Source organism: Aricia agestis, chromosome 12 (genome assembly GCF_905147365.1).
Source record: "Aricia agestis chromosome 12, ilAriAges1.1, whole genome shotgun sequence".
Classification (NCBI taxonomy): domain Eukaryota; kingdom Metazoa; phylum Arthropoda; class Insecta; order Lepidoptera; family Lycaenidae; genus Aricia; species Aricia agestis.
The window spans coordinates 8,541,332-8,565,544 of NC_056417.1; the positions used below are offsets into that span (position 1 = coordinate 8,541,332).

At 36.6% G+C, this 24,213-nt stretch overlaps 1 protein-coding gene across 3 annotated transcripts in view; it reads right to left on the bottom strand.

Moving 5' to 3' along the window:
* Positions 1 to 2,646: 2,646 nt before the first annotated feature.
* The window catches only part of LOC121732606 (pH-sensitive chloride channel 2-like), a 32,396-nt gene continuing 10,829 nt past the window's right edge, over positions 2,647 to 24,213 (bottom strand). Inside the window, exons 2-9 of one of the 3 annotated variants that reach the window (XM_042122546.1) lie at positions 10,430 to 10,622; positions 9,259 to 9,571; positions 8,570 to 8,734; positions 7,795 to 7,950; positions 7,043 to 7,208; positions 6,212 to 6,381; positions 6,036 to 6,067; positions 2,647 to 2,956 (exon numbers count right to left, since the gene is read on the bottom strand). In XM_042122546.1, coding sequence (XP_041978480.1) covers positions 2,747 to 2,956; positions 6,036 to 6,067; positions 6,212 to 6,381; positions 7,043 to 7,208; positions 7,795 to 7,950; positions 8,570 to 8,734; positions 9,259 to 9,571; positions 10,430 to 10,622 — 1,405 coding nt within the window. In that variant the 3' untranslated portion in view covers positions 2,647 to 2,746. Of the gene's footprint in view, positions 2,957 to 6,035; positions 6,068 to 6,182; positions 6,382 to 7,042; positions 7,209 to 7,794; positions 7,951 to 8,569; positions 8,735 to 9,258; positions 9,572 to 10,429; positions 10,623 to 24,213 lie in introns of all 3 variants that reach the window. The other 2 variants (XM_042122548.1, XM_042122545.1) reach the window with 2 other exon arrangements.

Consider the following 24,213-nt stretch of genomic DNA (forward strand, 5'->3'; position numbering starts at 1 on the left):
TGCTAAATAAGGTGGTTAATTTTTAAATAATTTAAAACAACAAGCAGGTAGCATTATGTGACCTCCGTTGGGTGACTTTTTCTACGGTCATTTTTGATATTATTAGGAAAATGCCTTAAATTCCGCGTTCTTTTTTGTTTTTTTGTATAATAAACTATATTTCCTATTACATTATAGAAAAAAAATATAGAAAAAAAGAAAAAAATGACATAAAATTTAAAACGAAATTTTATACCCTGTACACGTTTTTCTGAAATTGCCCACCTACGTGTGGGTTGGCCCTTATTCGTGAATTACATTTCATGCGCTAGGCCAACAGCGTTGCTATTGGTCGTTAACGCCTGGGTCAATTCAGACCCCAACGCGACGCGTAGAAGCATTTTTAAATTTGTATGGATTTCATAGATTTCAATTGTGTGAGACACCATGCAAGTTACCTTGAAATTTGTCAAATCCATATAGTTTTTAGAAATGCATCTACGCGTCGCGTTGCGGTCTGAATTGACCCTAACGTGCCATATTTTCTCACTCTATTCCAAAACGACGTATTCTAATAGCATTTAAATCTGTTAAAATAACTATTTATTAACTAACGTATTAATTGAAGAGTTGTGATAGAACATAAAAGTTACATATTTAGTGACTCTATTGTGTGGTAGTAGCACTGACCTCCATTATACAAGTACGCTGGACTTATGATACCCTTTGAAATAACTGCTGGTTTATGTGCCTATTTGAAGCGGAATGCGGGGGAAGAGAACTAAATCTGACGTAAAAATGACGTTTGAAAGTCGCCATATTGGCGCTGATAGCAGTAGTGAGACTACTTGGAACTAATACTATTGAAGACAACCAATAACAATTAAGCGGCCATTTGCAATTTACATCAGATTTAGTTCTCTTCCGCATTGCGGGCGCTGATTCCGCTTCAAATAGACACAAAGAGCAGGTGGGTATCATAAGTCCAGCGTACTTTTCTAATGGAGGTCAGCGGGTAGTAGGTAATCATGTTATTGAGATAATTTGTTCGCTCATAAGTCATAATATGACGTGTCCGCTTATTAATTTATTTGTTTGCCATTAACCTTTGCCAAATGTAGGTTTTATTCCTGGAATGAGATCTATTTAACAAAATTATTATTATTTATTGCATAAAATGTTATAATTATTATAATAATGTGATAGTTATTGTTTTGTTAAAAGTTTAGTTACGTTGACTTTAATTATTATTATTAAAAAATATTTATTGTTAGAGGAATATTATAAATTCTGTAAAGTGATTACTTAATTTTATATATGAATAAAATATTTTATTGTAGTATATTTCCTTTTGTAATGTTTGAAATATAGAAACACTTTTCAAAGCACCAACTTGGTTTATTTTAAACTTGGTAAGATTTTCTCTTTTCTATTTTTTCTTCAAATCTTTGTATCCATGTGTTTGTAGCAAGTGAACCATGAATTTTCTGCAAATAACTTAAAACAAATACTCGTCTACAATGGTTTAATAATAACTATTTACACATATTTCCAAGTCATAGTGATAGAAAAAAAATGTATCCACAGTCGAACATATAACCTCCACGTTTTTTTGGAAGTCAGTTAATGAAAACGACACTCGATATTAAATAAATTTATTTGACTAACTTTTATTAAACCTACATAATTTACAATCTCAACAACTAACATTTCGCCGCTTCGCAATCGCATTTATACTAGTAATACGTAATAGGGCATAATATAGATACTTCGTATTTTGTGGTTCGAACACTTCTCATAGACATATATGGGATAGTGGGGTAAGGTGGGGTTTTTATAGTCCCCACAATATAAAACAATAGAGGACATTATACGACAAATCTTGGGCACCCCATCTTACCCTACTGTTCCACATAACATAAAGGAACTATTAAATACAAAAGAACCACAGCTATCACACTACTAAGGCACTCAACATTTTGGAATGTTTTTTTTTTTTATAATAACTAACACATAAAGTAAAATAAATAAAGGTTGTGAATACATCACAAGGTATATAATTTAGGGCTAACTTAAGTACAATCATATGATATTCGGAACTTAAAACTTATCGCAAGTACCTAAGAAATGAAAACACATTTTTGAATAACTCACATTGCCTTCTCATTTAATTACAGAATAATTTGACCTAAGTAAATAATAATATTATTTACTTCAAGAAACAATTATTATTGCCTTTCTTTTCAAGAAATAAATGATGTTATGACAAAAAAATACAATATTGTCATTAAAAACATTGCTGCCGAACCTTACAAAGCAAAATATAATTGGACATAACAACTTAGGTACTACCACTTTGGCCTAGAAAACGCCAATAATATAATAAAATATTTTGGCACATAACACATTATATTATGCAGATAATAACGTATGTACTTAGTACTGGACGAATCGAAAAGAGTTTCCCCAAGCCATTTAATGGCAAAAAAGTCCTTAAAAAGTTACATTCGAACGCGTATAACAATTGACTAAAAATATACAAAAGATATAAAATGCATTATACACAGCTATACCTACCTAACTATTCAAAGTGATGACATTTTTATACTTTTTGCACACTTGTACAAAGTGAACTTTGTACACTCACAAGGAAGTGTTTTTTTAATTAATTTTTGTACACTCTCAAAGAGCAATCGATTACTCTAGTATGTACACTGTACAATGAGATTTCAGAGACCTCCGGATGTCCGGTCGACGTGATTATAGATCATAGACAATAGACGAACGTCCAGTAGATGATGTTGAAGAATATGAATAGGAGGGGGAACATGAGGCGCGCTCGCTTGTCGATCCATATGGCTATATCCTGGGGCGTCATGGTGGTCCACGCCTGGGCACCTTTACCCTTGTCTCCTCCCTGGTCGTTGGTGTCGCCCTCGTCTGCGGTTATCGTTGGCACGCTCACTGCGGGCATACTCTGCGAAAGATTTATGTTTTTATTGGAATTTGCTGGCAACTTTTTATCTATAATTAGTTTATCGAACTGAAAAACCTATCGAACAGAAATATTAATTTTAAATATTTAGTGGAAATAATATTTTATACATATTTTACTCAGTATACGTTAATTTAATATTATTTTATAAAATATATTCTGGAGTCGTTGAGTGCTGATTATAAACACCACATTATTATGGGCGACTTCAATACAAATTTACTTGACGCATCTTCTTCGCGCGCACGCAGATTACTACACATTCTGGAGTCAACTAGTTTGCAACAGTTACCTTTGCAAGCCACACACCATAACATCAATGGCGATGATACCTGGTTGGACCTAATTTTAACGTCAAACCGTTCACTGGTTCATTCTCACGGACAATATCATGCCCCTGGTTTTTCATTGCACGACCTTATCTTTCTTAGGTATGTTTTAAAGCCCCCTAAAATAAAACCAAAGATTATTCATAAGCGTTACTTTTCTCGTATGGACATTGATAAGCTTAAATAAGATGCTGCGAATGTCGATTGGGATCCACTTATTGCTGCTTCTTGTATCTATCACAAAGTCCAAGTTTTTAACAATAGGATTTATGTTCTTTATGACGTCCATGCGCCTATTAGGAAAGTTAAAATAAAGAGCGTTCCAGCGCCTTGCTTGACCCCCGACATAATAGTAGCCATGAGACTTAAGGACCGTGCCTATCGTAAATTTAGAAAGAATCGTAGTGACAGTAATTGGGTGAACTTTAAAGCAGCCAGGAATAGATGTAATCAAATCTTTAGAAATGCTAAACGTCGACATATTTTCTTAAACATAAGCAACTCATCTTCCTCAGCTAACTTATGGAAGTTCCTAGGTACCTTAGGCGTAGGTAAGTCCCATCACACGGTACTGCCGAGTACTATTAGTTTGAATGACCTCAACACCCATTTCTCTTCTGTCATAACTCTAGATGCAAGTACAAAGTCCTCAACTATTAGTTACGTAAACGGATTACCACGTGCTGCTAAACATCTGTTTCAATTTGAACCTGTTTCTGCAGACGAGATCAAAACTATAATTAAATCTTTGAGCTCTAAGGCTGTTGGTTACGACGACATCAGTCGTCAAATGATTACCACCATTCTTGACAGTCTCTTGCCTGCAATTTCCCATATTATTAACTTCTCCCTCGAGTCCTCTACCTACCCCGACCTTTGGCGTAAGGCTTACGTCTGTCCCTTACCAAAAGTTCCAAATCCTGCACAACCCTCCCATTTCCGTCCCATTTCAATACTCCCTTTCCTCTCTAAAATAATCGAGGTGTGTATTCACAAGCAATTGTCCAGGTTTGTATTCCATAACAACCTTCTCTCTCCACTACAATCTGGATTCAAGCCTGGGCATAGTACCACTACCGCCTTGTTAAAAATTACCAGTGACATTAGGGCTGGCATGGAGGAATTGAAAGTCACTGTCCTAGTGCTGATTGATTTTTCTAATGCTTTTAATAATGTGAACCACGATATCCTCTTGTCTATCCTGTCCCACCTCAATATCTCGCCTGAAGTAGTAAGCTGGTTCTCCTCCTACCTCAAAGGGCGCCAGCAACGTGTACGCGTCGACGGGTCCTTCTCTGATTGGGTCCTTCTCGAGGATGGGGTTCCTCAAGGTGGTATACTTTCTCCCCTTTTATTTTCCTTATTTATTAATTTTTTTTACAGTGATTTTCTTTTACTAACCGTATTTGCAGTTTAAAAGTTTATGTAACTATAACTGAGAATATTATGATAACAAATAGATATTAATAATCCATGATTCCTTATTATTAGTTAGGGACTAGGGTCTAAAAAAACCTACACGTGCAATCAATCTCAATTTGTAAACAAAAGGACTAATTTCATAGAAAGTTATGTATGCATGACTCTTCTTAGAACTCTCGGACTTCCTATTCAAATTGCCTGACACTTAGCCGCATTTACTGACAGTCCGAAATTGGCAGACCAGGTGTTTATAGCAACAAGATCCCGGTTTAAAGCATCGATGGCCGTGGAGAGATTTTCAATTGTTTCTTGTCTATATAGCTGAAAATCATCAGCATATAAATGATGCGCACTGCTAATTATATAGACTAATAAATTGACGACCTCTGTGGGCCGGGGGTCGCGGGTTCGAGTCCCGCGGAACGAACAAAAAGTTTTCGAAGTTCCTGGGTCATGGATGTGTATTAAAAATGTGTATCATATAATAAAAATCGTAAATATATGTATAGTATAAAAGTATTAAATATATTTCCGTTGTCTGGTACCTGTAACACAAGTCCTTCAGGTACTTACCACAGGGCCAGACTGACGTGGTGTGAAGCGTCCATAGATATTATTATTATTATTAATGACTCTCAGTATGCAGTATATCACTACTTTAGGAACTACGAGAGTTCGTAGTATCGTTTTATGAGTATAAAAAGTTGGAGATTATCATCATCAAGTTACCAAAAAGTTTTCCGATGAATCTATAATAATCTTTGTCTCTATAAGAAATTTTTTTCTTAAGTTAACTGAATACAGTGCGAGTATTTTTGATACTATAGCTCCTGGACTAAAAAGGTCAATGACCGCTACCGCCTCGATTCGACGGGTACACTTTATTAGCATAAAACGCCTTTACGTTAGCAGTCAGCAATTGTTGCAATTGCGATTTCAATGATATTTGTGTGTAAATTATTAACTCGAACTTCGAAGAATGCCAAGTATTAATATCGCTGTATATTAGGCGTTTATGATCATTAGCTTGCTTTAGTACGTACCCCCAACTCCCAAGTTCTCTGTCACTTCTTTATATGTTACGCCGTTAGTAGGTGCGCGGCGAAGTAAAGATAGAACAATATAAAGCCATTGTCTGTTGACGTATGAGACAGGACATCTGTTTGCGCGAATGGTGACTCTACCCCTCAAAACAGGAAAATAAGCTCCACCTAAGGCTTCTACCCTTTCAAAAGTGGAACTTGTTGAACTGCGGCGAGGTGTCTTGCATCTCGCTCTGTTGCTCCAGTATGTATGAGACGGATACTCACATGCACGGTGAGGAAGTTGTTGAAGTCGCCCTCTCCCCCGCGGCGCCCGCGCACAGGGACGAGCACGACTGCGACTTGCTGAGCTGCGTCGAGGAGTCTGACTGCATCTCGCTCTGTTGTTCTAGTATACATGAGACAGATACTCACATGCACGGTGAGGAAGTTATTGAAGCCACCTCCTCCCCCGCCGCCGCCCGCGCGCAGGGACGAGCACGATTGCGACTTGCTGAGCTGCGGCGAGGAGTCTGACTGCATCTCCTTTTGAAGCTCCTTCCGCGCTAACTTCGGTGTTAGCGCGTTCTTCAGTATGTACTTGCTGCTCACTTCTTTCAGGTTAACGGCTTTCCTGGAAATACATTTTTTATGTTTATTGTCTGCTCGACAATTCTTCGATGCATTATTATCGATACAATTACACGACCTACTTTATTTTATCTTCTTTTAGATTGTTACCAAGTCATAGGCTCTTTTCTACTTAAAGGGCCCATTCACGGCAGGACTGCACGGCAGTCCTGCATTGAATGGGCCTCACTGATTGGTTCACACTCGGTGTTGCCGGCCATTCACGGCAGGACTGCACGGCAGGCATCTTTACCGACACGGCCCGCGCGTTAAGGGGTCCCGAAACGATCAAGCAGCTTGGCGGCAAGCACGTAGATTTTTGCTTGCTTCAAACAAAATTGACCGTTTACAATGTTTGCTTGATGCTTAAGTAAAGCATTTGTTGCCTGCTCCATGCTTGATGTAATTTTATATTTTTGCTTGACGAGGCGTTTTGACGGTGTTCGCGGTCGGTTGATCAAGCATATAGCTCAATCGCGCGTGCGCAAGATAATCACCTCTTGCTGTGCTGGATCAAGCTACCTGACGGGCGCATCAAACTTCTTGAGTAAGCTACACAAGTCTACGTTCTTCCTGTCAAGTTGTTTGATCGTCTCGGAACCACTTTAAGCTCTGCCAGCTGAACGTACCCTAACGAAAATGAACACCTATAAGTTTAAACTCACTTTCGTCGCCAAATAGTGTTGACAAACGCGAACTCGACTAGAGCCGAGAAGATGAAGCCCGTGCAGCCGAGGAACCAGATCTCGCTGGCCTTGATGTACGACACCTTCGGCAGCGTCTTGGACTGCGACGACGCCAGGGTTATGAACGACAACATGGTACTCGTCCCTGGAAAATAACAAATAAGTTCAATTTAAGAATTTAGCGTGCCTTACAACCGTAAAAAAGGGCCTATGAATGGCCTATGAATAATAACAATGAAAGAAATTATGGTGAAAAACATTTTTGCATTTGTAGCAATACTTATTGTAAAACACAGTTGATAAAATACAATATTATTATTAATGTATAAAGTCACAACGCTGTGTGGTCTAATTTGAATGACATTCTTGTATGAAATGTTACTGTAAAACTAAACATTTTAATATGTTATTCTTATTAGGTATCTGATAACAGTATCTTAAAATGTAATTTCCGTTAGTAAACATGATGCTACCGCAGGTGGTCTTTGTAAGAATTTTTCAAAAACAGAACAAATAAGTTACAATTTTAAAATTCATAAAATATTAAAAAAACGTAGGTATGAAAAGCGATATGGCACGATACTTTTTCAGAGCACGTTAGGGAAGGCGAGGTTCTTTGCAAAGGATTCGATGATTGCTATACTCCTTAAATCCAATTACAATAAACTAGGGCAAGAGTCCCTAAATGCAGCGTGGTGTAATATGGCCTTTAGGTATGGTTTTTTTTTTACCTAAAGTAACCCTAGGGGCAGCAGCGTCCGCCTGCAGCCAGAATGTGACCCAAGAGGTAGCGACAATCATCATCGAGGGTATAAAGTAGTCCATTAGGTAGTAGCCAACTTCACGACCCAACTTAAAAGTAAACTTCAGTGCACTGAAGTTGCCAGCTGAAAAAAACAACGTCCATTGAACAATACTTTTGTGTCTATAGTCTATTTGCGTAGAAAGCAGTGAAATGCGTACTTTGGTCTGTGTCAAAATGGTTATTTTATTAAGTTTTATTGCAAGTGCGAACATGCTTAGGCAACTTAGGCCTCCTAGGATTATTTTTTCTGTTTTTTACTTTCTTATTCCTCAACGATTTCATTGCTTTCCTAACGCGAATTTCAATTAAATAAAGTTAGCATGAAAATATTTTAGTCAATAGTCATGCAAGTAATGCTTCTATATTAGCTTAATACTATGTATTGTTACGAATGGTTTAGTGTACAGCTACAAAAATATGAATTGTGACAAACCATTCCAGTAACTAAGGAAATCGAGGTGACAAACCGCGTTATCACAGTTATTAGGGGATCCTATACTATATTATTTACTACGCACTGACTTCTATATAGCATTACAAATTTTTCAATCACCTCTCGTTGGCCCATGTAGGCGATTACAAACATGCAGTAAATTCCTCTAAGATTGCCCATTATGGCCCAACATAAAACCTTTAGGTATTACTTACATAAATAACATAATATATTATAGACATAAATAGATACGGGGGTAATACTGAACTGGTTTTACCTCCGCCGAGCCTCATATTGAGTATGTCACTTTTAACAAACGATTCGTTGGTCCAGTAGTCCAGGAGCGCGTACTCCGTGAGGTGGAGGTCGGGCGACAGACGGACAGGCGTCTCCTCCTCCCACATAAGTCGCAGGGATGATGAGTTGTATTTCCCTGAAAGTATTGAAGAATGTACTTATCAGTTGTTATTGTTTGACTTCGAGGATTATTTCCTAAAAGCGCGCGTTATAGTATACTGAGTACGGCAGTTAGAGCCGGTACAGTACAATGTGTACCGGCTCTAACTGCAAAATGTTGACATAAGCCCTATACATTATCTGCCAAACTCTTCATTAAATTGAAGGTTAATCATAATTAAATGTCTCTGAGTACGGCGGTAAGAGTCAATAATTAAATCATGATGATCATCACGATTAATGATTTATGAAAGAATAACATGGAAGTGATAATCAAAGTTAAACCGTGGGCAGCTACAACTGTTATACAAAACATCAAGAGTGAAAAAGGAAGGTATATTCTTATCGTCTTTGCTTTTTTATAAGGTGAACTACCTTGGGAGTACAAGATTACAGCTGTTGCTCCTAATATGAAATGCAACTTGTCTAAAGTTTACAATTCACATATTTTTGTACTTCGAAAATGAGCATGAGAAAGTAGAATCAGTAGAATATACTTACAACTTTCCAAATTCATTGAGCACTTCTGCTCGTCGAAGGGGAACTTCTGGAGGTTCATCCAGCAGTAGAACACCGCCTGGAGCCGCCGGCTGAACAGCACTTCACCATCCGGCGCGATCGACAGAAGCACATCCTTGCTGTCCGTGCCCATCAGCCCAGAAGACTGCTCGTTGGACATATATAGGTGCGGGATCCACACTTGGTTCCGGAGATCGTTGCCGCCTATGATCTTGACGCGTTCCGGCGAGTAGAGCTGGTACGCGAGCCGCGGGTCCGTCCATCGCAGTTGCAGGAGGAAGTGGAACTTGAAGTTCTGGAAAGTGCAGTTTCACTTGTTAAAGTCATATTGTAATTATTATGAAAATATTGAGTTGTATAACGAATCACTATAAAGCCCGTCATAGACTTAGCTATACTTAATAATTATTATATATTAATATTTTTATAGCTAGGTATATAACTATATATTTTCTATACTAATTTTCGCGTGATCGCACACTCAGCTATAATATATATTTCTGGTAGCTACTATTATATATATATTATAGTACGGTATATTAATATATATTATAGCTAAGTCTGTGACGGGCTTAAGAATAAAGCAGTGCCATTTAAGGTTGCTTGCTCTCGTTTGTTCGGTAAATATGGGTCTCCTCTATACTTAAAATTTCAATATGGCAGACCAGACAGATTTAAAATATATTATGCTAATAATATCATTATTGCGTTTGAGTCCCAATAATCTTTTAGTACGTTATTGGTAGTCAGAAACCCACGTTTCAATAAAAAAGGCATAAGTATAGTGCGATGATGATGACATTATAAGAGCCAATCGTGAAGAGCGATCATCAACTCAAAGCACCTGAAGGACTTGTGTTACGGTACCAGACAACGGAAATATATAATATAATACATATAATAATATAAAATATGATACTATGCAATCTATGGATAATTATATTTCAGATTTTTATTATAATATGATAGGTACCCATATTTTATACACATCCTGACCTGGGAACTTTGAAAACTTTTTTATGCGTCCGTGGGACTCGAGCCCGCACCCCCGGCTTAAGCTACCAACTCATCCACTGAGCCACTGCAGAGGTCGTGACGATTGATGACGACGCTCTATAACCTATATTGTAACGCACTTTTTAGTTCTACTCACCAAGTCATGAGCCTCAGCGGGCTGTATGAAGTAGATGTATGCGCTGGCGTGGACGTCGACCGCGTCACCGGTCTGGTAGGAGGGCAGCAGCAGCTTGTCGTACCGGCACTCGTGCGCCAGACGAGACAGAAACTCTGACTGGGTGTAGCTGTCTCCCTTGTCCAGTGACGGACAGTCCAAGTCTGGGCCCTTTCTGTAAATTAAGGCATTTGAAAATGAGTTATGTAGTGTATTGGGTACGAGGTAGCGAGCTTAGGTATTCAAATAAGGTACTTATCTATATGGTATACTTGTGTGGTCTACGTAAAAGTAAAGCGCGTCACAGACAGAGCAGGTAATGTAAAGATGTATATTATAGCACGATACATCTCGATACATCTCAATACACCTTTCTATAGAAATCGTCAGGAGACCACACACAGCAGCTATAATGTATATTTTTACATCTTCGTATCTTAAGATACCGAGCTATATGAAAATATACATTTATATTTTAATACATCTAAATACATCTCAATATATTTCTGTATATTACGATACATCTCTTCTCTTCATAGGGTGTTCAAAAATTTCTGTGATTATATTATTGTTACATGCTAGGGTTCGAGGATTTGGAGAGAAAGACCTGGTGACTCTCTAGAAGACTTTATTAACACTGCACTAAACACTAGGTCACAACACTTAGCACTAAGTCCAAACACTAATCACTAGGTCCAATCACTAAGCACTATCACTGTCCTAGGTCGTAGCCAAGTCGCAGGTTTCACTGGTTCACTTGTGTTCACTCCGAAATCGCCTTGAAGATCGCTCTGATTGAACTGACTTGCCGGGCCTACCTGCGGCTCTTTTTATATGGCGAGACGAATTCCAGAAATTTCCCGATTTCACGTAAACAAGTAAACAACCGTGGGAAATTTCTAGTAGGCTCGGGTATGTGCCACAATAAAAATGCCGTCCTTGCGATAAGTGCAGTAAGTTGAATTTAATTTAGACCTTATGGACTCAGTCATAAGGTCTAAATTCAAACACGCTAACAAATAAAGGGTAAACACGTAAACAAACATTGGACCTTTTTAGAAGGTTCGAGTATGTACTTGCGCACCACGTGTCCGTATACCATGTACCGTAACATTATAATACGTGTATGATAGACAGATACACACAGTGTTGCCACTTGCCACCTTAACACAGCACTTCACAGAAGGTACTGCAGGCAGTCTGTTCTCCAGAGCCTATATTTTCAATTAAATATCTTCAATCTATATCGTTCTGTTTTTGGCACAATATGTAACAATGCGCGCATCAAAATTATAATCCGAATCATCTTCTGATGAACTATCTAGTGAATCTAATAGCAAGTAACTCGAAAGGCCATAGTATTACAACATTAAAAATAAGAACAGCCTGTTTATCACTTTAGCAGCTGAAATGTGCGTCAAGCGGGGCGTTTGGCATTGAAATGTAGGGAAAGATGGGGGAAGGGAAAAAAGGATGAGGGAAAGATACCTGTTGTGTGTGTGATACATTAATATAATGTAAAGATATAATACATCCCGGGATGTAATGTACATTAATATACCTGCTCTGTCTCTGATGTTAATATTATAGATGCGAAAGTTGTGTCTGTCTGTCAGTCTGTCTGTTACCTCTTCACGCGCAAACTACTGAACTGAGGATACTTTGAGTCCCGGGAAAGAACATAGGATACTTTTTATTCCGGAAAAATGTACGGTGCAACGGAGTTGCGGGCGTCACCTAGTACAAAAATATGTCCTCTTCTCCTATGGGCTACCGAAGAACTAATAATATAATCTAGCAGGTTTGTTTTGAAAATGCAATAAAAATAAGTTTACGATGTTTGTGAATTTAAAACATATTATAGCGTAAAATTTTAAAACTTATTTTAATTGCTCGTACGTGTTGAGTATCAATAAACTTAATCCTTAACTCCTTAGTTAGTATTCGAAGCTCTAGCGCGTACACTATACAATGTACCATCGAGGAAATTGATTCCTAGGCAGTTGACCGGCCTATCTCATGTGGTCGTAAAATGTCAACCCTAGCCATCAAAGTTACGACTAATATTAATATGACATAAACCGACAAAATAATGTGGTCTATGAAACAATTTCTTCGATATTCAATCGCTTTTGTCGGTAATTATTTATGGGCAAACGAGCAAACGGGTCACCTGATGGAAAGCAACTTCCGTCACCCATGGACACTCGCAACATCAGAAGAGCTGCAGGTGCGTTGCCGGCCTTTTAAGGGAGATCGCAGACGACATACTTTTTGTGTGATCGAGTCTGTGGCGCCCATACAGTCGGCATGGCCGCGCCCGCGCCATGCCGACTGTGTGGGCGCCGCAGACTCGATCACACAAAGAGTCTGTCGTCTGCGATCTCCCTAAGAGGAAATAGGGGAGGATAAGGAAGGGAATAAGGAAGGGTAGGGAAGGGAATAGGGTAGGGGATTGGGCCTCCGGTAAACTCATTCACTGGGCGAAACACAGCGCAAGCGCTGTTTCACGTCGGATTTCTGTGAGCCCGTGGTATTTCTCCGGTCGAGCCGGCCCATTCGTGCCGAAGCATGGCTTAACACAAGCAAGGTCGTCGTGGCAGCGAGCGGTCTCAGCCAATATTAGCACAGTGATAGCATTATGAACCAATTCGAGATATCAACAAGATTTACCGTGAGATTAATCGCTAAGCCGCCGACTACGTACACACTACACACCATATCCACCTAAACAAAAGATAAATCGATTTGCATTTCGCAACAGTTTAAAAGTTAGACAAAACAAATGTTGTCTCTTTTTGTTTGAGATTACAGCAAAGTTTGTTTGATTGTGAAAGATCTATCCTTAATGCTTTGGTACTTTGAAAGAATTCCAACAGAAGACACGGTCTTAGTGCTTGTATTTTATGCATAGTTAATAATTTAATGCTTAATTACATTATTCTCATCATCATCGCCTACTTTTAACTCTTTATAAAATTGTCGCCTCCGTGGTCTAGTGGTAGGTCGTGGGTTCGATTCCCGCGTTGGAAACATGTTATTTCCAAGTTTGGTTAGGACAATGCAGGCTGATCACCTGATTGTCTGACAAGTAAGATGATCCATGCGTCGGATGGGCATGTAAAAAGTCGGTCCTGCGCCTGATCTCTCGCCGGTCGTGTCGGTTTTCCGTCCCACTGGGTTATGAGAGTAAAGGATTAGAGAGTGCTCTTGTGTACTGCGCACACACTTGGGCACTATAAAATTACTCCTGCGCAGCTGGCCTGGTTTCAATGAAACCGACCACCGTCACCGAAACCGGTGTGGGAGCTATTATCATTTAAGCTATTTGACCGAGCTTCGCTCGGTATTCGATTAAACACGAATAAAATGACATTTTCTAAAAATGATTCCTAGCTAGATCGATTTATCGCCCCCGAAACCCCCAGTTACTTAACAACGCGATCGGCTGGAATAGCTTTAGCTGTTGTTGTATAGTTAAAGCAATTAGTTGCTCACAAAAAATATATATATATATATATATATATTTATTTATTTAGCACACCAACAGTACATATACAATAACACATTCGAAAAACATATCATGTACAATAATATTTTAAGCAGTATATGGACAAATTATAGGTATGCATGACATTTATCAAATTAAGATTAATTAAAAAAAAAAAACAGTATTCCAGGCAGCTACGTATTAAGGCATTGTAAAGAAGAATAAGACTGCAATTGTTACTAAATGGCTTTGTCATTCGTATAAGGAAGCCCAGCATTTTTTTAGCCTTTATTACCATATTATAAATATGCTGATGAAAGGATAGAGAACTGTCAAAAAGAATCCCTAAGTCACGAATCACAGAGACTCTGTCCAGATGAGATCCATTAATATGGTAAACATAGTTAATATATTTCTTTCTATTAGTGAATGTGATACTCTGACATTTTTTTATGTTTAAAGACATTCGGTTTTCAATGCACCATTTGTGTAAAGTTTCAAGATTGTGTTGAAGTTTTATGCAGTCATTTAAGTTCTTTATAGCGTAATATATTTTTAAATCATCGGCATAGGCTAAACAATAGCATGTTATGAGACCCAAAAGATCGTTGATAAAAATTAAAAAAAGTAAAGGCCCTAATTTGGATCCCTGAGGTACACCAGAACGTGGAAAAATTGGTATCGACTCATATCCCGCGAGTGTAACCAACTGAGATCGATTGTGTAAATAGTTTTCAAACCAACGCAAAAGACTGCCATGAATACCGGCAAGCTCCAATTTTGTAAATAGAATTGAATGATCGACACGATCAAAAGCTTTGGCAAAATCTGTGTAGATGGCATCAACTTGACCCCTAGCTTCGAGGGTGTTTGTTATAAAATTTGTGTAAAGTAATAAGTTTGTCCCGGTTGATCGGTTAGATACAAAGCCGTGTTGATTGGGATTAATAATATGACGCAAATGGGAGTAAACAACATTATAAACGAGTCCTTCAAATATCTTTGCAAATTGTGACAAAATGGATATTGGTCTATAGTTTGTGACATCATTCAAACAACCAGCCTTGTGAATCGGGACAATATGTGCAATTTTCCATAAATCTGGGAATAATCCCTCTTTAATGGACTTATTATATATAATGTGAAGTGGCTTTACGAGAGCATCTACACACAGTCGAATGAAGATCGGTGGTATTCCATCCGGTCCTGCACCCTTATTTAATTCTAGTTTCTTTATACTTTTCCTAATTTCGTCCTCAGTAATTTCTATGTGAGCAATAGAGTAGTTACATTTCATCGAGCAAGAATATGAATTTTGTTTTTGAGGGTCATGATAAACAGACGCAAAATATTCAGCGAATAGATTAACAACATCCTTACCCCCTACTCCCACACGGTCACCGTAAGAAACTTGATTTGGGACGTTAATATGAGCCTGTGTTGATTTTGTATATCGCCAGAAAGATTTAATATTAGAATTCAATTCACTTTCTATCCTGTGTATGTACTGTCTAAAACAGATATCCATAGTATTCTTTGCTTTAGTTCTTAAGGAAACAAATGTGTCGTAGTCACGGGGATTATTTAATTTTTTAAATCTAATTCTATACTTGTGTTTTTCTTTTAAAATTTTTATAAGTGAAAGTGAGAACCAACATGGGTAGCATTGTTTTTTGGGCTTACACTTAGGGGTGTATAATTCAATTTTATCCCATAATATGTTATAAAATTTGTGGAGGAAGTCATTACAATTTAAGTAACTAAACTCTACCCAGTTTACAGATTGAAGGTCATGGAGGCATGCCTCATAGTCCATTTTCTTAAATGCATAATTATGTTTTGAAATATTATAATTTAATTTAGAATATGAAGTTTTTTTAATAGTGAACTCTATTGGTGGATGGTGAATATCAGTTTTACTCAAGGGGAAGGCTTTGCTGACAGCAGTATTTGTGTTTTCGTCTACAATAATAAGATCTAGGATATTACCGTTGTCATTATAGATGTTATTTACTTGTTTACAAGCGGTGATGCAAAGGAAATCTCTTAATACTAATGCTTTAGGGTCAATAATATTTAAAAATGGATCATCAGATTGGTGCCAGTTGATATTCGGAAGATTAAAATCACCAATAATTAAAGTAGTCCTGTCATTATATTGTAAACATATTTCTTCAGCTCTAGCAAAGAAATGGGACACAATGTGAAAGGGAATATAGGATGGCAAGTAGACTAAGCATAGGTTTATACAGACACTACCTATACTAATACATAACCACATATCTTCAACAGATGTTTGCCATGCAATTTTATTAACAAAAGTAAACTTATTGCTAACAGCTATTAAAATCCCACCACCATGTGCTTTGGAATACAATTCTTTGAATTGAGAACTACGATCGCGTCGTACTACTGTGTATATATATATATATATATATATATATATATATATATATATATATATATATATAAGAATTGCTCGTTTAAAGATATAAGATAAAATTGTGAGATGGTTTAGACAGATGACATATTTATACTAGTCTCCCTCATTTCCACTCCTCAGCTTACTGTAACAGCGACCACTGAGCTTTAAAACTGGTATGCAAAGTTTATTTTACCCATAAAAATAGTTAATCGTTACCGGGTATTAGCGTTTTCTTAAACAAAATGATTCCACAAAGAGACAATGGGCATTGTCCAAAAAAAATCACATGTACTTTTTATATTTTTTTTCGTTAAAATAGGGTATTTTAAGAATATAAATTAAATAATTTTGAAATTCATTTGCTAGTTTTTTCTCAATAAATTTTTAAAGTTTCGCTCTGACGTCATCATCGGCGGCCAATAATTGACCTCTGCAGTACGTTTTTTCCTTTCAATCTTATTTATAATGGCTAGTTCGTCAAATGCAAGTTCTCATTATGTGAAAGCTGATACGAGAAGCTTACCAAAAGTTCGAAACGTAATGTTGGTCGAATTTATTGCTAATTTAACGCCATTGAAGGTCAAACAAAGGTTAAACATATTTGTTCAAAAATATAAGTAACTAATGGGTATTTTTTTCGTTTATATACAGAAAAACGATCACTGACCTTATTCCTCGAAATGTTTTTGTAATGAGCAAAATTAAAAAAAAATGGACAATCCCCATTCTTTAGCTTAATGTATTTCTTTGTGAAATATACGACACACGTTTTAAAATGCTTAATCAGCGTTCTACTAAATTCTAAAACGTGTAAAAAACAAACTACTGTTTCCGCTAAACTAAACATAATATTTACCCAACTCTATGCGTTTGATAGGTAGTTGAATATTTACAAAATAAGCAAAGAAAGCATTCAAATTCTAAAATTACTTTAGATAATAGAAAGTATGAATCTGTAATCAATATCCTTGAGATGAACGCATGGGAAATTATTTTACCACTATAACGCGCCGAAGTTAAATAGGCAATTCATCCAATCAAAGTCTATGGAAACAGATGCCAAGTTAAATTCGTTTTAAATAATTATTTTAAACGCCACCAATGGCGATCATGAAGCCAATTTCGGATTGACGATACAAATTTTATTTAAGACTACTCATAAAATGAACTCTACGAGAGTTCATTTTATGATTAATCTTGGAGAGAACTACATAATTTTAATTAGCCATTATAATTGCTAAGTGGCAGGGATTAATACATAAGTGGAAAAGGATTTACTTTGAGCACCTCGTGTATACAGGGTGTAACAAAACTATCTGTACTGTAGATATCTACATCAAAAACTCGTCTTACTGCCGCTTTCAGAGACAAATATTAATTACTTAACTGTAATTAAATGACGATTTTGGGATAAGACTCATACATTATCTATCAAAATCTTAATTTCATCTTCAAGTAATTAACATTTGTCTCTGAGTGCAAAGTCAGCCACTATATGGTTATGTTTCCAATCCATGGATGCAAAACATAAGATTTTATTCGAATCCTTTGAAGATGTGGTTTATCTACATACCTAGGTCATAAAAATAAATTTCCAAAACTTATATATTGGAAAGTAAACTGAAAATGTCAGAATTATAAGACGAAATCAAAATACCTCGGTACCTAGGCCACTTATCCTCTGAACATTAATATTTACTAGGCATACTATGTCAATTGTCATGGAGCATAATTATTATTTAAATTCTAGTATAATTGACAGGAAGTTCTTACAGAAATACAGATACCGTTAAAAAGTTATGCCAAACCCGAGTTATGCAATTATTTTTCTTACGAGTGTATTTATAGTTTCTAGTCATTAATAAAAATTTAAATAAATAAATTAAATTAATTGTTTTGATGAGATAGATTACCTATAGATTGACCACATAAGAAATAAGGTGAACGTAGGTGAATTCTACACTGTGCCTAGTTATTTTTCAATATTTTTCCACTAATCAAGGTAAAAGTCGTCTCTACATTTCTTTATGGTTAAGAATCACGTATTAATTAATAAGTCCGAAATATGAACATAAAACAAAGAAGATAGTATCATCTCGTAAGAACTACTCGTTTCTTGTGTCTGGAAGGAAAATTTAGTTTTCCCTAGCGCTACAAAGAAACTCTACAAATCTACATGGTCCTGACACCCGAAACCACTGTTTAAATGGTGCAACAATTCTTTAGAGGTCTTCTCTTCTTAATGTAAGTATATATCATCAAAACCATTTTTAGAAAGACACTGAGTAACCTTACAGTAGATTATTTAGAATTATGATTCATTTAATTTATTTTTATCAGTAAGCGTGCATACAATATAACTACTGCAACCTTCTCTGCAAACAATATCTATCCGTGTATCTCATTGTTGGTTCTATCTTTACATCTCATTTAAATCTTGGGTACACAACAATTAATCTTTACAAAGAAATATTGTTGTTTTTGTGAGTTGTGAGCTCATAATCTAGGACTCTCATCGCTTTGCGTACACTATGAATCAGAAGTACTTTAGTAACCGCATGACTTAAGGAAAACATGTTGTCTAAAAATAAAAGCCTATCCGTACTAATATTATAAATAAGAAAGTGTGTGTCTGTTACCTCTTCACGCTTAAACCGCAGAACCGATTTTGATGAAATTTGGTATAGATGTAGGTACTTTAAGACCTGCCATCATGAGCTCTTATAGCAGTATTACTTTAATATTACTTTTGGATTTTGTATAAGCAAACATGATCGCTATTTATATGTATAGACATAAGTATGGTTTTTGTTTATGTCAAATGGCTGGAAAAGGACATAATATATTATGATACATTTTATCGTTTCGAAAATGTTTGATTTTCGGGCGACAACCGAATTTCTGCGCAACGGAGAGTCAAGTAATCCATGCTAATATTACAAATGCGCAAGTGTGTCTGTCTGTCTGTTACCTCTTCACATCTCTGTTACCATCCCGGAAAATTTACTGTTCCTACGCGATAAACAAATTTTGGCCCATCGGAGTTGCGGGCGTCATATAGTATTTTATACATCTTCATTATAAAAATTAAGCCTATGTCAATTAGTAGCGAGCGATTATTTTAATGAGGTTATAAGAAATTGTGTATGTAATTTGTAATTATGATAAGACAATTTTAGGTATTTCAATAAATAGTGCAGCATTTTACACTTTCTTTGCTCGTGAACAGTAACATCAAACATGCACGAAGCAGATACCCTTTGGTTTAATCTATCTAGTAAGACTTGTGCACAGAACATCTACTTATTTATATCTATAATCTATATTATGTAAAACTCAAAGGTGACTGACTGACATGGTGATCTATCAACGCACAGCCCAAACCACTGGACCGATCGAGCTGAAATTTGGCATGCAGGTAGATGATATGACGTAGGCATCCGCTAAGAAAGGATTTTGATCAATTCTACCTCCAAGGGGTTAAAATAGGGGATGAAAGTTTTTATACAATAATACTTCTTAACGCGAGCGAAGCCGCGGGCAAAAGCTCGTTAAATATAAAATAATCATAGAAGATTATTGTTCTTCATGAGAATTGAGTGTATTTCCGAATTCATAACTTTACATATTTTCCCTCGAGAATAATTTTCTCAAGACGAAATTTATTGTTTATTATTTAATCCATTATTATAAAATAATAATTATTGACGTTGGCTCGTCCACTACAACAGTAGATACCTTATTTTGAACGCCTCCTTGTTCCAATGCTTAGAGCGTGGCTCTTGACTCGGAGGTGGGTTCGATTCCCGCGTTGGAAACATATTGTTATTTCCAAGTTTGGCTAGGACAATGCAGGCTGATCACCTGATTGTCTGACAAGTAAGATGATCGATGCGTCGGATGGGCATGTAAAAAGTCGGTCCTGCGCCTGATCTCTCACCAGTCGTGTCGGTCGTCCGTCCCACTGGGTTATGAGAGTGAAGGTATAGAGAGTGCTCTTGTGTACTGCGCACACACTTAGGCACTATAAAATTTACTCCTCTGCATACCTGGCCTGGTTTCAATAAAACTGGCCACCGTCACCGGAACCGGTGTGGGGGGTATTATTATTGTTATACCTTATTTTTCGTTTTTCTTTTCCACAAATAAAAGTTTGTTCATAGATAATAGAAACTACATGTAGTATTTAACAATATTTATCTATAGGTACATAATATTTGGGCACAAAACAGAACAATGCAGACACACGTATTGTCCGTCGTCGGAACACAAGTGGAGGCACTTTGTGGTAATGTGTGCTAATATCTCGCCATCATCCCCCCACAATGTCGATTAAATATAATATCGAGATTATTTTCATATGAATAGCTCTCTTGTTAGACCGATGTGTGTGAGACACGACCGTCGAGAACAATAGTTTTGTTCAGGAATGAGCGACAATAAGTTTGTGAACGTCAACGTTTTCCGATTGTTCGCACGAGGAGGTGACGTCACCAAACTTTATTCTAAATTCAATTTATTTAACGGTGGGAGAAAAAAACAATGTGGCTCCATTTCTTGGAACCACGTGATTTTGTGTCTCCGAGGTCCAACTTATTACCTACTAATAAAAATTCTGTTTATCCGTTTGTCGTTTAACCCATTAAGCCCCATAAGCACACTGGTGAGCGAGATACAATAGAAAAACAATAGATTTCCAAGAATCCACGATCGAAGGATTAGATCGAATTGTATAAGTCCGGTGTAATATTCGAATCAGTTCTAACGGTAATTTTATGTAACATGCTTCATTTTATGCAGCATTTATCAAAACTAACCTTGAAATTTGAAAATAGAAAACGAATCGTACTGATGATAAAAATTGAAGGTTTCTAGATATCGAAAACCCGCATTCTAGCAGAAAAAATTGCCTTAATTTGATTAAAAAGTACGCAATTTGATACATATAAGTTCGTCACAGTACCTATATGTGTAGAAATGTAGAGCTCAACAGCCTATATTCTTCTATAAGATCCATAATACATATATCATATCTCTTCTTAAAATGTTCATCATTTAATTTCTTAAAATTTGCTTGTAGTAATATTTTCATCCAGCTACATAGTCAATAATAATATTAAATATAAATAGTTATTGTAAAAAAGTTGGATGGAAAAGCAATGTATAAAAACAGTGTATAAACATAATGTAAATTAATTTAATATTTTTTTTAAAGTGATGTAAACAAGCCCTGTATAACTTTCTAAAAAATACGAACATGTAATAAATAAATAACTGTAGAATAGTTCCTTATCATGTAAGGGGGAACAAGAGGTCCCTGGTGTGGGGCCATTTAAGAAAAAAAAAAAAAAATATTAAAGCAGAGAGTAAACAACAGTATTATTTTCGCTTGTGCTCGCTGCACGGTCAGTTAAGCTGCACACAGATTATGGCATTGGCGACAATAAAGATATCTCTTGGTCATTGTTTCGTCTTACGCATCTATTAGCAGGTCTGACTGTTATCAGACAAGGTTGTGCTCAAGGTTCATCTACCGGCCGATCGATTGCTATGTCAAACAGAATAGGAGCTAACGGATAGTCTCAGCTATGATTGCTTCGAACTACTCAGAGAAATCTGTAAAGTGTCGGAATTAGAGAGACTTCTACCCGGTTTGTTAAGTTTTATTCCAGCAGTTTATCTACCGAACTGCGGTTTTGATTGCTCAATATTTTAAGGCTAGCCAATAACAACACTACGCTTCTGTAAAATCATCAGAAAATGGGCATTTACGAATCGCTTTGGCAACTTTCACTTGCCGACGTCTGCACGACGAAAAGGATCCCCCACTCCCCAGGGATACATCGCACTCGTGACCCACCTTTATCAAAATCTGCCCTGACTATTAGTTTTTAAAACTTTGGAGAAGTCGACACGAGTTACGACACAAGCACACAAAAAACAATAATAATGATTTAGTACTCGTGTGTCTACAAATTGGCGTCGACACTTAGAACAATATAGTGGTACAGTTACCTTCTCAACTGCCTCGATTTTCTTTCTTTCTCCAGGAGTGAACAAGATGACAATACATATTATGTTTTGCTTCTCAACCTTCTCCTACGTCATATCATTATTATGTTTACCCTGCGTGTGATAGATCACTATATCACAGTGTGGTAAAACTTAACATAATCTAGTAAACAAAATTTTATGGTGATTGTCAGATTAAAATGGCCTTAGATATTTTGTTGATTATTTTAATGACGCTCTCTTATAATGTTGATAAGTGAAAATATCTGCACACTCTTATTGAAATAGTGCTCTTAGTTTGAGTACGGTAGTAGTAGTCATAGACATGAGGACACTGATAAGAACAGGCTGGATCTAGTTTCTAGCGATTACTGTAATCAATTTAAGTTCAATTTTGAAGACAATGGAGAAAATAACTTCTAGATAAACTTTATAAAAAGGTGAAAAGGATTTATAAAATATGCAAAATCATAAGTGCTGAAAGGACAAACACTTATAATGAACTGCATAGATTTCGGGATGGTTAAAAAGTCACGTAATCAATACAAACATTATAAATGCGAAAGTTTAAGCAATAAGCATATTATATTTATATATTATTAAGCATATTATATATTTTGTTACTTACATAGCTGTAAGCCATAACATTGTAATTTTCCATTTTTTTTGTAAAAGATGGCCCCGTGCGAGTTTCTTACGCCGGTTCTTCTCGGCGGGGTAGTTCCCGAACCGGTGGTAGGCAACGTAGTTTCTTCGTTCGACTTTCAAAAAGTGTATCATGATACCTATTTTGAATAAAAAGATATTTTATTTCTTTATTTATTTATATGCCTGTCTGATTGTCTCTTCATGATTAAACAGCCGAACTGATTTTGACCGGTGATGAAGATACCATATGTCCCGGAAAGGATAGGAATAAGGACAGATTTGCCGCAAAATGTACGGTTCCCGTGAAATCCCGTGTCATTATTTCGGCAAGAAACAAACTTCCGGAAATATTTACTGTCTAGGATGGATTTATACCTAAGGAAGTGCGGAAGAATAAAATTGGTAAGGATAATTTACGATGTTGTCTTGTTTGGTTAACGTACTATATGCACAATAAATTTATTATGCTGAGATAAAAATGATCCAATTGTTTGCCCTCGCCAGGTGTAAAGGTGACAGTGTTGCTAACAATTACCTGGTACAAAGTACCCTTAACATTCAAATGGTTCTTTACATAGATTTAAAAAAATGTTGATAAAGTATTTTTTCTTTCCGGGACAAAACCAACACTTATTATGGATACTGGTCAACTTATACCTACTCATATTATGATAACTGTATTTCTATATTATGAATAGCGGCTCTCGGGAATTTAGAAAAAAAATCATTGCCTATATCCTCTACCCTTCATTCTCAATTCTTATGCAGCTTACCTGATATGATGATAACCTGATGAAATATGATCGTAATCATTATATCTATTTTGCGAGGGGGAATTTTTTTTTAAGATTTCGGGGATAAATTTGTACCAAAAATCCTCGGTGGATCGTTTCATCAATATGCTGTTGGCTCTTTATGCAAACTGATAATGCTTAGTGCTTGCCTAAATACCCGCACAAAGCGTGGAAAATGTTGAGGGTTTTTTTTAATAATTATTGAAAGCCAATTAACGTACAGGTCCTACTTGATAAATTGAACCAGATCATCACTGCTGTGGTGATTACCAGAAGGCAGAAATTATAACATTCGGTATTTCCACACAATTTTCATGACTAATTTGATTCCAATCACTTGAAGCATGCACAAGTTCCAGTTATTCTGAAGTATACCTCCTTAAACATTTCCGCCGCC